We start from the raw sequence: 16003 nt of genomic DNA, 5'->3' as shown, positions 1-16003 counted from the left end.
TTGCTTAATGGGACTTGTAACCTTGACATTTGACTCCCGTGCTGTCTTAACTGCTCTGACTGCCAGCCAGTTTCTGGGCTGATTCAAAATATTGGTGCTGACCTTTAAAGCCCTAAATGGCTTAGGACCAGCATATCTGAAGTGGTGCCTTCTACTCTATGTCCCTGCTTGACTTAAAAGACCTTCTTTGGATCTCTTCTCGGGTTGCCACCATCCACAATGGTGCAAAAGGCAGCTACCAGGAAAAGTCCCTTCTTAGTTATGGGTCCCTATCTGTGGAATGCCCTTCCCGGGGAGATCTGCCTTGTATTGTTATTTATTTATTTTATTTATTTATTAAAACATTTTTATGCCGCCCCATTCGCCGAAGCCTCGGGGCGGCTTACAACAAAAAAATAAAATAACATTTTAAAATACATACAATAAAATACAAATATATAATATAAAACATACACTATAAAACAAGCCGCCCTGGCCAAATAAAATTCAATAATATTAACATTTAAAATACTGCTTAAATAAAAAGGTCTTCGCCTGGCGCCGAAAAACAAATAACGACGGCGCCAGGCGGACCTCTCTGGGGAGCGCATTCCATAACTTAGGCGCCACCGCTGAGAAAGCCCTCCTCCGAGTAACCACCCTCCTAACTTCTTCCATGGAGGGCTCCCGGAGAAGGGCCTCTCCCGCCGATCTCAGGGGGCGGCTGGGCATATAAGGATGTAAGCGCTCCTTCAGCGCTCCTTATTGTGCCCATTTAGATGCCAGGTTAAGGGAGATATTTCTCTTTAAGTGGACATTTAATCTCCTGTTCTGAATATTCATTTTACTGTCAAATCTTCAATGTTTTATATTGAATTGTTTTGATACTATACTATGTTGCTGCTAGGTTTTATATATGAAAACAGAATGCATTTCCAGTTTGACAGTATACAAAATCTACTAAATAAACAAAACACTTCCAAGTTAAAATGCTGTTTGCAACACCAGATCAACAATGTACTTATATCCACAACAGAATATACACAATGTGGGTTGTTTTGCCAGGCAAAATGCACAGTACCTCTTGCTTTCCACAGGAAGTTTACTGTTTTCTTGAACAGGTTCCTGGGCTTCAGTAGCTGGTTCTGGAGTCAAGGATTTTAGGTCAGAAACAGCTGTGATGGTGCTGTCAGTATCTTGGCAATCCCCCAGTTGAGAAATGCTGCAAGATATTCATGGCATCATGATCACAAAATAGAAATTTTGTAAAACTGTATTTCATATATTACCACAGTAAGGGCAGCTTAACATTGGCACCTGGTGGAAAGTCTGGACTGAATGCTGCCCCACTGCTGAAATGAAGCAGCTGTAGATCTGAACAGAAATGTCATAGGAAGCCCAAGTACCAAGAGAAATGGTGACATCAGGGTTTCGAGATAGTTTTCACTTGGATCAACAAAACTGTCATCATAATTATCTATTTGTTTGTATCAGGCTGTGAACAGCCATTTTGCACCCACAACAGCAAGACAGGCAGCATCCAAGAAGTGATTATTTAGATCAGACTCTATCAGCCTTCCCCAACCTGGTGTCCTTCAGATGTGTTGAGTTGTGATAGCTGGAGACTGTAACAGGGCTTGTAATCCAACATTCTCCAGAGGGTACCATGTTGGGTGGGAGGAAACATTCAGATATCAATTCTACTGTAGATGATGATTCTACTGTAACAACTGATTATGGGACTTCAGTTCCTTCTACCTAACACTTGCACTGGGCTCAGAAGTTTTTAGATTCCATTGTAATGCTGAGACGTGAATATTGTATCAGGTTACTCTGATATTTTGAATTATACATACATTTTGATATTTCAAGTTTGTGAGTTTTGATCATATGAACATACCTCTAAGGTATAATTATGGAGCAAGTGAATACAGAAGATAAAAATTGCATGTGTGTATTTTTGTATAGGAGTGCCCTCTATTGATAACAGACTAAACAGCACTTGAATAATGCTAGCATTACAGTGCAGGCATTTGTGGTTGTTCAAAAGGCCGAATGTGAATGAGAAAAGGAAAAAGTTCCATAAGCCACCATCAGATGTGCATACAAAATAATCATTATTCCATCCACTTCAGAACAAACAGTCCAAATAGGAATGTACCATGGCAACAGAGATGATGTTCAAACACAGGCAAATACCAAAGGGGGAAGCAGTACTACTTCCCTGCAACAAAAAAGGACAAAGAAACAGAAGGGGAAGAAGATTATTATAGCACCCTGACGCCTAAATATGGAGTTTCCCTGATGGAACAAGCCACTCTGGGCAAACTTTGCCTGCTTGTCATTACAAATCATCAAGGAATTTGAAGCAAGGGAGCGGTTGTAGGGGGTTGGGAAGAATGGGAAGAAACCCATTTAATTCTTTGCAGGAATCATTCTGTCAGCATCATGATTTATGTTCCGGAACTGACTTAAAGTATTTTTAAGTGCATACTTAAAAATTCAAACCACCACACACCAATACATATGGCACATATAATCAGTGCACAAAAACCTGAGCATGTTTTGCTATCAACCCATGTAATAATCTGGGTGTTCCAGTCTGTACCCCACAACAAGTTTGCAATTTTTTCCTGTTCCTATTCAGAACAGTGCTATTTCATTCTTTCTACACAGACTTTTTGTATTCTCTCCCCTTCCAGGAATGGCACTCCCTGTGCATTCAGTGCTTGGATAAATGCCATCTCTCTTCTTTCATCACTTTATTAGCATTAGCATTAATCATTCCTGGATCAGCATCAGTTTGCATATTTATAAGTGCCCTCTAAATGTTTGGATTATGACTCCAAGTATTCCAGACCACTGGCCAAGTATTCCAGGTATTCCAGCTGAAGTCCAAAACATCTGGGCATCAACTTTGGGAAAAGGTGTTAAGTGGTAAGAAGAAGCCAACTGTGGTGCTAATTCTAGATGCTAGAAATTGTCCACATTCAGACTGCATACTTTCTTGCTTTGCATAAATAGAATCATTTCTTATAATTGGGGAGAGATGGATGGGAATCAAGTCTCAGCTATGAGAGCTGATATCTTGTTTAAAAAAAAATTAAAAACCTTTCCAGGTTCCAGAATTAGATCCAGATAGCTGAAGACTCTACCCATCTAGGCACAATCCATACATTCATCATAGTTATGTATGTATAAATATGAAAAGGCTGTTATCTGGTAGTAGGGAAAGCAGAAGCATCAAAAGAATAAGACAAACTGGGTAAAGTAGAGGGACAAGACTTCTATTTGGTATCACAGATGAATGGATAAATGGTTTCTTTCTAATTTATCTTTCCACACTATGTGCCCATAAAGCCAAAATCCTTTCAAAGCATATAGAAGTGGCTTTCCCATAGGTGTTCTTCATATACTAGACCTTTAGAGTGTGCTGTAAGTATGTTTTACCTAAAACAGGTTTCAGGGGTAAAACTTAAGTTGGCTTTGTGGAGAACTTTTGAAACATCAAAGTGTTACTTGTCTAGAAGAAATGAATATAACAGCCCACCAATATGCCTAGAACACAAATCATGGTTTGGACTCAAAATTTAAGCTTATACCAAACTGTGATTACATGGTCTGTATGGACACCCATACTACATAAAAAAGGTGCAGCAAAACTCAGTGCTCCCTTCATTGCTTCCCTCCTTTTGGCATATAAAAAGAAATAAAATACTTCTACTTTTTATTTTAAACCAAGATTCTCCATTGTTTCCAAGCTTTGGGAAACCTTATTAGTTAAAGAAGGCAGGATGAAACCAACGTTTATGGTCCCATTTATTCACTAACTAGAATTAAAACTAATCTGGGTTACTAGAGTTTGTTTCTATCAGATTACTGTAGTTTAAAAGTAAAAGCAAATGTTTAACCTCTTCCATACAAAAGAAGATAACAGCAGACAGGGAAGTGCATCAGTCTACAGTTTGTCACAATTGCATCCTACTATATCTAAACCACCCCTACAACTTCTGAAAAAGAAAAATATCTTTAAGGAAAGGTATTTCCGTCATAATCCAAAAGCTAAAAACAACTGTAACATTGTCTTCGTTAATCTGGAAAGACCCTCAATATAATAAATTCAATGATATTATTTTTCTCGTTGACCTTTCCCAAACTTACATGGGATCACAAGAGAATTTGTTCCCATGTATCACCCAGCTTGATTCCTGAAATCAAGCCAATGCTTAGCTTATGTACACAGCTATACTATAGTCAGAGAAACTTACAATTATTTCTCCTACAATTTTACCCACTGATTAACTTCCTGGGTTTTTTCCCTTGGCTAAGTTTTCCACTGACCTTATATGGTAATGACATGAAATATACTGTAAATAGCCATATGCAGACTGTGAGGTACCAACTTTATAGTTATTTCAGACAAATATATGACTTCTACAATTAAATGCTGGGAAACAGAGAAAACCACACAGAAATGCTGCATCAGAATTCCTGCAGATTAGATTATAGCCTGATAGCCTCACCTTTTTGTTTTAATAAGGAATAAAACAACACATGAATTCATCTGTATCTGTGGGAGAAATTATATTGGCTCTTGTGTCACATTTCAAATTAACATGTTTATTAACTTGTCAGCAAGATGAAGAGAACATTTTATGGCACAAGGGCATCAAAGCTGTACTCTACATTGGGTTACTTCACAGCAGCCATCTCTAAGGTGCCCTTCAGCTCATGTATAAAATGGTATTTTGTCAGCAACCATAACTTGTTAGCTTCTCAGATTTAACATTAAGACAGCAATTTCTGTTACTCTAGAACACACACACACACACACACACTGATGTATTCACCCAGAAATGCAGCTAGATCCACGAGGTGCGAATCAGGTGGCAGGAAAAGACCAGCAAGAGTTTTATAGGCAAGGTCCTTTGTCAGATATTTAAATTATCTGATCCAGCAGAGCATGCAGAGCACATCCCAGAAGGCTGCATGCACATAGCCATGTAAAAGAAACTGGAATCCTGCCAACCAGCTGTTTGGCAACTAAAGATGAACAGAAGGAAACTGAATCTAACTTCCCTCCCAACCTTTCCTCCCAAAGAGAAGGCCCCTGCATTTCGCAGTGCAGTTTTGGCTCTAGGCTTGAAATAGGGAATTGCATATGGCGCACCGGGTTTCTTTTCATGTGTGGCCCTGGATCAGGGTGTTTGCCACTAAGGCACCACTAGGGATATTCAGATTTTGTTAATTCCACACAATGTTTCTTGCATTGTCTTGTATTCCATCTTCCACTCTATGACAGTACTGGATATTTGTAAAATCAGAAGGCCATTTTATTAGTGCTAATTCACATGAGCATTAACATACATTTGCCCAAATGCTGCAAGGCATGTTAGTTCATGTGAAGGAATGAGCTAACACAATGACTATCACAATTGTTCCCAAAAGTAAAAGACTGTCCTACAAGTCCACAGATTCTGCATGTCTGAGAAAGCCAGTTTGCTGTATAATTACAGTATAAGTATCTGAACTCACTTGGTTGCATTGCATATTTCTCCAGTATCCCTAGGTACCAAGGGATTCTTCCCTAGTTTTGCTGCAGAAACCAAAGGCTAAACTATCTCCAGCAGCATGGGATCCAAGTAACAAATATGAAGCTACTGCAAAGGCCATGGACAAGACCCTTCCCTAGCCTGGGGCTGCCACCTAGCACTGTATTCTCAGCCAAGCTTACTTCTACCAGCTGAGTCCTGACTAGAAGCTACCCCACGTAAGTAGCTAAGCCACTTTCAATCTCCACCTGCATGCCCCCCTTGCTCCTCCAACCAGAACCCCACATATTTTGGGGGCTAACTTGGGCTCAGAAGCATTCAGATCTGCTGCTGCTGTCATTGCTCCTATCTAGTTCAACTCTAAACACAACTCTTTTGAAACTGAACCCAGTATATCAACATTTACAGTTTAAAAAAAATTGTTTACCACTATAAGCATTTCCCTTCAAAGCAAATCAAACAAAAATCCTTCCAATGAAAGGAGATTTTGAAAAACAGCCATTTCAAAGGTTTACAGTGCAACATCTTTCTCCATATTTGTACTTTGGTATGATACCTGAGCAGGAAGTGATTCAGAAAAGATGTGTTATAAACAGAAAATCCACTAAGTTCTTGACTCCTCTTTACAAATCTTTTTGTGCAAAAATCAAGTTCTTCTGTACTGCATGAGACAAACCATTCTTGCAGTGAAACAAGAACACCAAGATCTTTTCCAAAAGGAAACAAGTGTGGCTTTGCACATTCTAAAACCAGTATTTTAAAAATGGATAGTCATTGTTGATTTGTTTTAATCTAACTTCTGCTATGAACTCTCTGACTAGCCTTACATCAGTCCGTTATTTTTCACTCTTATCTAAGATGAGGGCTACCACTACAAGGGGCTTTATACGACCAAACTGAGGTAAGACATTGAAACACTTCATGCTTTTGTTTTTCGCCCTATTAATTCTCAAACAGTTTTAATATAGAGCATTCCTTTTTGTGTCTGACTTTTGGTGCCCAACAAAATGCCAATTATTTGGCTTGGTAGGTGGGTTCCTGTGCATGTGCACACAAGAACACGGTGTTAGGATTGAGGTAAATGGATGATAAAAAATAAAAGCAACGTTTCTTTTTCTTCTTTCCTTTCACCCCCACAGTGTCTCCTAACTAAAGTCCTACTCACTGACCCTCTATGCCCAGAGAAGGAAGTAGGGCAGTCACTATGTCAGATCACAGATTAGTACTGCCCTTACATCTGAGAAGCTGTTCCCTTGGTTATCATTACCTGAGTTGGCCAATCTTTTGAACACCAATGCAGGCCCATCAAAGGTATTCACTCAAAATACCTGGGTTGAAGGGTACTCCCAAGAGGATTGCAACTTTAAGAGGTTATCTCAGTCATGTCTACTCAAACAATGGTTACAACCAGGCTCAGGATATATAATTCTGACTTTAGCCTCACTAAACATCGTCAGAAAGTATCAAGCAGAGACTCCATTAACTGCAACTTAAGTATTATACTGTTAACGAACAAATACAAACTACTACATTTCAGAAATGCTCATTTCTTCAGACAGCCCTAAAATGTACCATATCTCATAGTTATCCTCTGTTACAGGGAAGTATCTCTGGACTGTATTCAAAAGAACGAAGGGTCCACTTTAGGAGCATACTGAATAAGTGCTGGTCACACTCATGTTAAATTTGAGTCCTGGCACAGCTCGCGAATGTCATCTAAATGCCCTTAAACAGGCAAGTCTGGTGTGGAATGGAGCGTGGGTAGGAAAAGGAATGCTGCATGTGGCCAAAGAGGCATGCTAGCCACTTCACAACAGTTGCTCTCATGCTCTAACAGAGGGCGGGTAAAGAAATTCCTTTCACTGGATGCTGAAGTTTACAAAATTTGTGGATGAAAAATGCATGCAACTGCCTAATTCGATGTTTGGGCCTCCTCTGCAGCTGCCTCCCCAAACCTGTGCCCTCCAACTCTCAGGATTCCTGCAGCCTGACAATTCTCGAGCTGTACCAGTGTGGCACCGTGGTGAACATGCTGGACTGGGATAAGGAGATCCAGGCTCTATTCCTCATTCGGACGTGAAGCACACTGGGAGATTTGGAGCCAGTCACTCATTCGTGGTCTAGCATACTTCATACAGGCTGCCTTTGGCTCCTCAGAAGAAAGGCAGAATATAAATGCAATTATCACAGCATAAAGTAATGCTAGCTGAGGCTGATTGGAGTTGAAGGCCACAACAGCAGGACAGCAACAGCTGGGAGGAACCTGCTCTACAGCTCTGCTATATTTCAGAGTCATAACAGAACTATGACCTAACATAGCATCACACATCATATGTAGGAAGCAGAGATGATCTTGCAAGGACAGCCATTCAGATTTAGATTTATGAATCATCAAATTACACCCAGCTAGTTAAACAGAATGTAGCCCTGAAAAGCAGCTAAAGACACTTTGATTATTACATGAATAATGCTTTGAAATAAACACCTGAAGAACTGCTTGTGCTCATATGTGCATTGTCTTCAGCAGAGGACTTCCTACTCCTGTATGGACATTCTCAATGGCAGTTCCCCAGTTGCGGGACATTCGCCAGAGTGCTTCACCCAGCACCCACCTTATCATGCCTTCATTGCCAGAGGAGTATGTCCTTAGATACAATTTTAATCCTTTGATTGTTTTGATGCTGGTTTGACAATTCTGCGACTTTGACTATTTACACTATTATTACACTATTTCTTTGTATATACATTTTATTTATTTTCATTTTCATGTTTACATTTACTTTTTTGCATTTATATTTTATCTACTCTTTCACTCTTTTTCTAATCACCTCAGACTTTGATTGAAGGGTGGTATAAAAGGATCAGTCATAAATAGAGGCAGATATGCACCACTTCTAAACTTCTCTTCCACAGCTGCCTATTTGCCAGAACACCAGGTGGCATGCATTCAAAGCAATCTTCAACCAGGAGGGAGCAGCCCACTTCCCATGGGCTGCACAGAACTCCCCAGTCCAGCCTCCCCAAGAGCTGCTGCTGCAAAAGCCTCCCTGCTGACGTCAGAGGCAGGGTCGCTGGGCGCCTGGAGAGAGAAACAGCAGCTTCTCCCAGCTCCGCTCTGCAGGTTTCCTCCTGCTAACAGTTGCAACAACTGCAGCAATTACTATGGAAATGCCTGGACCTCTGCCTTCAAGATTGTTACATTTCACCACTCCTAAAACCAAGATAAATAAAGTTGGAAAACAAAAAGTCTTTAAAAAACAGTTGCAGCTTGGGGAGAATTAACAAACAAGCCTGCAATAGGATAGAGAAAACTGCAAACCTGAGCATAGGCAGGACCGCTTGATTCTGGGTTCCAGAGCACCAAGTGGCCACCAAGACAAACCTGCACTAAGTGCTTAGCCATCTCACCTCTCACGTACATTTTGAATATGCCTAGTGGGGTCAGTGGGACGTCTGTCCTAGCAGGCGTGGACAGGATTGGGCTGAAAGCTGGTTTCAGGCATAGCTTCCCAAAGAGCAGGCCAGCTAAGGAGAGGAGGTCACATGTGCCCCAGCCATTCTAGATGGGTGGGCAGTGTCACGCCTTGTCCTGTTGGTCCCTCTTCTTGCTTCCTCCCAAAATAGGCAGGAAAGTGAGTGGCGTTCAAGACAATTTCAAGAAGGGGTGACAAGGAGAGAGAATCTGTCCTCACAAGGAACCTAGGCAAGAAAGCATCTGCAGATCTTAAATGGACAGCAGGAGCGGTTACACCAGGTAATCTTGGGAAGCAATACATCTCTTGCCTACCAGATCCCCTTGAAAGAACTGGGGACTTTTGCTGGGGTTTCTCACACACTCCTCGAGAGAACAAGTCCTGGTATTGGATTCACACAAACACACACAACACTTATAAAGGAAAGTTTATTCAGCAGCAGGCACAAGCTTTTGACCTGGTGCTGTCCAGATAGTGGATATTCCTACAGAACTCCAGTCTTACTTCATATTTCTAAAGTACTGCCTAACAGAGAGAGAAATTAACAGAGGGAGGAGTGTGTGTCCTGCAGGGTAGACAGGGAGTCCCTCATGTGGGCAGGAAGAGCACAAAGTCTGTCCGTCAGAGCTTGCCCCCTCCCAAAATTTTCTAAGTCCCTGTTCTTCATACTATTTATCTCTGCTCCCCAAGAAATGGCAGGCCCAGGTCATCTAGGACTTTGGGAATAGGCCAGCTAATACACACTCCAGAAAAAAACCATCCCTCATCTGCTTTGTTATATGGGGTGAAATTTTGCTGACTGCAGCCCTGCCTTCATATGCGAGAAAACACAATATAGGGGCTTATATTTAGCATCACTAGCAATGCCTTTCCATGCATCTTCACAATGCCAAATCAATACTGAGTCTACAGAAATGCCCTGTCATACATGCCTGTCCTTTATTCAAGGACACCACTGCTCCAGAGAACACAGGCCCAATATTTTATGAAAACTTGACACAAATCCAGCTCAGTCACAGCCCAGCCATGGTTTTGCAAGGTCTCAACTTCTGTATTTTTTCATCCACAAGAGTTTGACTCAAGTTTCAGCACAACTGCCCTTCCCACCGCAAGCATTTTTACTAAATTGACCTCTAGTTTAAACTCCCACTCAATGCTATATTTGGTACTGAACTAAATGATACTTAATTGTGAGTAGACATGCATAGCATTGGACCATTAAAGCACAATACTATGCATGCTTACAATAGGGAATATATAGCTTATTTGGGAACAGGTGTGCCTGGACTCAGGCTTAAGCACCCATTAATTTTGATGGAACAGATGGATGTGTAAACTTCTCAGACTGGTTTGAACCAATAAAGTCTTACATACCTAACAGACATTGATACTGATGTCCCCCAATGATGATGATGATGTTTATATATGTATCAGAACGAGCTGTCGTAACATTCTGAGATCATAAACAGGCTATTTGCACTTGGAGGGCACAAGGTAAGTGCTTTTGAAATGCTTCATGTTAAACAAAGAAACAACCAAAACCTCACTGCAAAGAGAAAGCGCGTCCCTCACAGAGAGCTCTTCTAGCCATGTCTCTTTCCCAACACAGAGGCATAACACCACCTCAACCACCCGAGATCATGAAAAACAGAGGTTTGGGAGATACTCCCACAATTCTCCCACAGTGTTCCAAGCAGGGTACCCAGAGTTTTTCTGGGGTGCTTGGAAGCCCCAACTGTTCCCTTAGCTGTGCAATTTACCTTAAGCAGAGATAACCCATGAAGAAGCAGCAGAACCTGAGGGAAAACTCGGGCAGGGGGAGAAATGTGAGACGCTTGTGATTTAAAGGGACAGACCACCATCTCATATGGGGTTTCTCCAAGTTTGGAAGCATCATGCTAGCAGGTAGGGAAGGAAGCTTTTCTTAGCTGTCCCCAAGTGCTGCTGGGAAAGTAACATCCACTGACCCCTTGGCTAGAGTAGTAAACCTTCCTGACACCCTCACCAAGGGGCTCTCTCACGCAACTTTACCATGGATGATTTCGCTGGCTGGGTTTAGACAACACAATATGCCACAGTGGGCTTATTAAACTCTACCCTGATACATGGCTTGTCAGGGGAAAAGTGCTGGCTGCAGACACCATGCTAACTACTATGGCTTAATGTGTTAGGCAAACCCAGTCACTATCTAACAAGGATTAAGGTACAAAACTTTTTGTTTGCATTAGACCCTAGTCTGGTAAATATGCACTTTTCATAAAACTATGATGCTGTTGGAGTGCTGATCTAGCCTTTCAAACAAGAAAAAGGGGTGCCAACACCAACAAGACTACAAATTGCAGCTGGACCAAGATCTCATAATTTGAGGAACCTTTCTTTAACAGATTAAGTATATTTTTACAGCATTGGAATACTCAAATTTCCTGATAGTCACATAAAGACATGAAATCAATATCAAGTCTGCTTCTCACCATGGAACTATAGAACAGCTATCCTGCAAGATCTGAAGCTGCACTTACTCAAAAAAGCAGAAAGAATAATATAATCTGGAAAAATGTCCAGAAGTGTTTCCAGAAACACTGGATTCAAATATTGCCCAAAGTCACAACCACATTGATCCCAGGATACTGCAAAATTACGCTGCCTAGCAATGAACAAAGTATCCATAACTCAGGAGATTTAACTTGTTCTGGGAAACTGAACTTCAGAGTACTGCCTCTGGTTTAAGTTATACAGGTTATCATAGAAAAATGCAACAAGGAGGGAATTGTTCACACATCAAACAACTATTCTTGATCACTCAGGTGACCTTCCACGTGGCAAGGAAAAAAGGACTCCTTACCTCAGTTTTAAGCCACTGCTCTGGTGCCTTTGCCAGTTTAAGATCAATATTTTTGTTGCACTAACTTATTTATGAATATAGGATTTTGAGATTTTTTATTACTTATTTGGGAGCACAGATTGGACTGCTCTGGTGAAAGAAACATATCTGTGTGAATACATTAGCTAATTCCTGACAACATTTAGAAGATGAAAAAGATTCATCCTACTCTTGCTAATATGCTGAGCGGCAAGTTATCACTAGGATTGCAGGATGAAGTAATAAGCCCAAGACAGTTGCCCTTGAGAGACAAAAACAAAGATATAATATCTTCACTGGACAGATGGAGGGACACGATCTGAGCTCCTATTACATACTGCCATCTGGAAGGCATTTAGCACAAAATGACCCAATTTTTACTTATGTACACACAGGCACATTGTCTACCAGAATCACGGGCCGTCTTTTATTGACAAGCAACCATGCTCAACAGCAAAATAAGCTGGCTAATAGGGGGACAGAATGAGTCTTTAGAACAAATTTTAAGATAACAAAATAATCAAAAGTTGCTAAATAATCTGTAGTAGCAGTTTTATTATTTAAATGCAGAAATATAAAGCACAGTTTTTAACCAGCAGCACAGAACTGTTAGATGATTGCATAACTACAAAAATAAACAAAGCAATGTGGACACATAAACAAGCACAGTGGATGTCAAGAACATGTAACTAGAAATAAGAAAGATCATCATTCCAGCAAAATACAACTTTCTGATGTAGTTCAACATTATATGGTTCAGGCCAGATTACAACAGCCCACCCTAGGTTAATTTACCCACTAACTCTGAAAAATGCCTTCTTTGAGCAGGGCCCATCCTTCCATGTATTGCCTTGTCTTGCCAACTCAGGTCAGAGGAGTTGTCTCAGGGTTAGACAACCCCCAAATAACTCATAGCTTGTTTAAGGATTAAACAAAAGGAGGCAAAGGCAACCCAGACAAATGTGAGTACCCACCTCAATACCCTTTCTTGTCCTTTTCCTGACCTCTCAAATCAGTAGCTTCTTCTGATTTAACTCATGTAAAGTCATTTCACACATGATTTTACTAGATGAATTTCACTTAAGGAAACATGCAAGGAATTGTAATTCTTCTCCTTTCACTGCCTGTTCACACAATTTGCCTTGTATGACGAAGAGTCAAGTGTTGGTTTATACTTCTGAATGAATTCTTTTTATTTTTCAAGTTTGGAGTGAGGCAGATGGTTCTCAGGTCATCAACCCGTTCCATTCTTTATCACTCTAGCAGAAACATATTTAGTGGCCAATAAGGGCATTACGTAACGGTTTAGATACACACCATCTGGTAAGGGTGCTTTTAAAATACCCATCTGGGAATGAAGTATTGCTGAGACTTGAAATTGATGCATTAATGGTAAGCAGGGAACTGAACAATCCCAAATTGCCTCTGTGCTTCCAAGACTCACCTGGGATTGTTTTTTTTAAAACTACTGTAGTTTATTGCTGATTGGTGGCATAAGTAATACTTTTGTCCAGAGTTGCCTCCACAAACAGTTCACCCATATGTATGCAGATAAGATATCATTTTCATTTGCAATACTCTAAAGAGGAATGAATGGATCAGCATTCTTTGATAATGATGCAAAAAGGTGACACAATCCACAACTGAGACATGGAGATCATCTTCGGTAGATGGAAACAGTGATGCCCTTATTGCCTACCTGCTAATTTCTTTTCTCACCTAAAAGCTGGAGACTTGCACAGGTGCAAAAAGAAGCCAGCTTCTGAGCACTGATTCTCTCTACATGCCCAAGCTCTTGCAAAGGCAATGGGGAAGCTACCTATTTTTCCAATATGATTAAAAATCACAGCTCCATCCTACATGGAAACATGACAAAATACTATGGGCCTTGAGACTCCTGAGCAGATGGCATGCATCTTTAAGAAGGCAGGACACTTGTGCTACCAAACTGCAGGAACAATATGCTTGGCAAACTCCTGGATAGCTCAGTTGGGCCACAAAGCTGAAGACCTCTTGCTTTCTGCAGCATTTGAAGTACTTTCTAGCATCAGCTTGTTAAATTGTGCCATCAAACACAGTAGCAATACCATTCACCTCAACAGCACTGACTGTGAACAGCAGCTCTCAGAGTTGTGAACTGGCTTTTAGAATGCTATTTTAAAATACAGCTTCTAAGTGTTTCTAAGATAATAACATCTCAGAAGGTGTTTCCCCAATTTTGCCTAATATTTCCATTTTGGGATGAGAAATAAAATGAAACCTTTAGCCCCAGAATTTCTCAAGTAGTACATAATAAAGTTCTGAGCCACTTCCATGAGGCTCCCAGTCATGCAAACAAGTACTAAGATTAGTACTAATCTATAGCCAGGCATAAACATAGCAAAGAGTGTAGCCTTGTGCCCAGCAGAAAAAGCATGCCACACAAGATAGGTGCAGAAGAAAAAATGTGTATGTGTTTGGCCCAGTGAAGGTACATCTTTAATTCCCAACTCCTTATTTACATCAGACCAAGAAAGAGCATAGTGTTTTATGAGATTTTCTGAAGAGCAAGTAAGTCTCTTTTGCCACAAGCTAACCAAATATTTTGTAGTAAGGTTCTTTGAAAAGTATGTTTGCCACTAGTGAAACTTCTCTGTTCTTATTTCTTTCACAGTAAGCATTTCTTCTAATACTGCCTCTAGAGGATATTCAAAAATCTGTGGAACAGTTTGGCTCCTTTTCAGTCTCTTATCTCTGCTGTGAATCAATGTGGGGCCAAAATAAAATAAAATAAAATAAAATAAAAAGGGGAAAAAACACTAGACAACCGAGCCATGGCCAGTTGAAAGAAACAGAAATGTGGTCTCAGTCTGGCTCCTTAAAAAGTCAACTGTAAGAAATATCTATCAAAAAGCAAAGGGTAATCAGTTCTTATTACTAAATTGCACAATGCAACAAATACCGTGGTTTTGAATCTACTTCTTTTATTTTTAAAGGTCTGCTGAGAATCATCAAAAGTCCTTTAAAAAAAACACAGAGCCAGTTGGCCTCTGTTCTCCCATGAGCACACAAAGAGCACTTCTTCTTGTCTACTGCCAAGTACTATGGTGCCCTCAGATCCCAAGACTGCATCCTACATTCATGGCTACTTTTACTCTAGATCCCAGTAGCAAGAGGCACTTGAAACAGGACACTCAGTACGTCCCCTGCTTCCAGAAAGATCACTGTTGGGTATTTCCAGTCAGTCAGTAGTACAGAGTGAAAAGGCCACTGCTGGCCTGTAACTCTGAATGACTAGGATGGGTCGAGCAGGGATGAGTGATGGCCCTTATAATCACAATTAATTTCTTACTGTACCTTGTTGCAGTCAGTGCAGCAGAACCCAGAGCAGCATCATGCCCAGCTGAGAAAAAGGTGGTCAGTGGCTCTTCAGAAAGTTTTGCATCGGGCACTGATTGTATGAGATCACCAGAAACAGGGGAAGAGCTTAAAACGAGATCAAAAGACAATGTTAAGACATCCTTCTGAAACTTTTGTTTTTTTTTTAAAGCAGGGGAAGTGGTATCTATCACAAACAGGCAACTGTACTGCTAGACAATTAGTGTTGGTAGCTGTAGAGGTATCCAGAGCACAGCTTGATCTGTTTTTACTGGATGAGTTTCAGCTGGTATAGGTTCAGGATGGGGAAAAGGTGCTCTGATAGGTTTCTGCAACCACCTCTGCACTGAATCCTTGCCCCTCCTAGCTTATAAACGCCAGCAAGGAAGGAACCACCAGCTGAGCCAGGGAAGTGACCTCCTTGTGAGATGGAGGGGTCCCTTGCTGCCTTAAAGAGGTTGTGGTGAGGCCACTTCTGAAAAAGTCCTCCCTTGACCCAAAGACCTGAATAACATTAGCCAAGCAGCAAACGTCTCTTTCTTGGGCAAGATTCTAGGGAGGGCGGTTGCGAATCAACTCCAGGCACACTTAAATGAGACTGAATATCTGGACCAATTTCAACTGGGGTTCAGGCCTGCTTTTGGCAAAGAAACAGCCTTGGTCACCTTGGAGGTGGTGCTTGGGGAATACTGTTCAGCCCCATAGATTTTCCAGCATGGAGTTCCTCGGGGCATGTTCTGTTCCCCATGCTATTCAACATCTACATGAAACCACTGAGTGAA

The 16003-nt window shown here is 41.0% G+C and overlaps 1 protein-coding gene across 8 annotated transcripts in view; it reads right to left on the bottom strand.

The window, feature by feature from the left end:
- Positions 1-16003, bottom strand: part of TACC2 (transforming acidic coiled-coil containing protein 2) — a 189855-nt gene that overhangs the window by 105237 nt on the left and 68615 nt on the right. For 6 of the 8 annotated variants that reach the window (XM_044440298.1, XM_044440279.1, XM_044440288.1 and 3 more), the window contains 2 exons: positions 15201-15329; positions 1061-1201 (listed from right to left, as the gene is read on the bottom strand). In XM_044440298.1, the coding sequence (XP_044296233.1) occupies positions 1061-1201; positions 15201-15329 (270 nt within the window). The remainder of the gene's footprint in view (positions 1-1060; positions 1202-15200; positions 15330-16003) is intronic. The other 2 variants (XM_044440321.1, XM_044440314.1) reach the window with 2 other exon arrangements.

The sequence above is a fragment of the Varanus komodoensis genome, unplaced genomic scaffold (genome assembly GCF_004798865.1).
Source record: "Varanus komodoensis strain SLA01 unplaced genomic scaffold, ASM479886v1 scaffold1, whole genome shotgun sequence".
NCBI lineage: Eukaryota > Metazoa > Chordata > Lepidosauria > Squamata > Varanidae > Varanus > Varanus komodoensis.
This window is presented reverse-complemented; position numbering and strand designations above follow the sequence as displayed.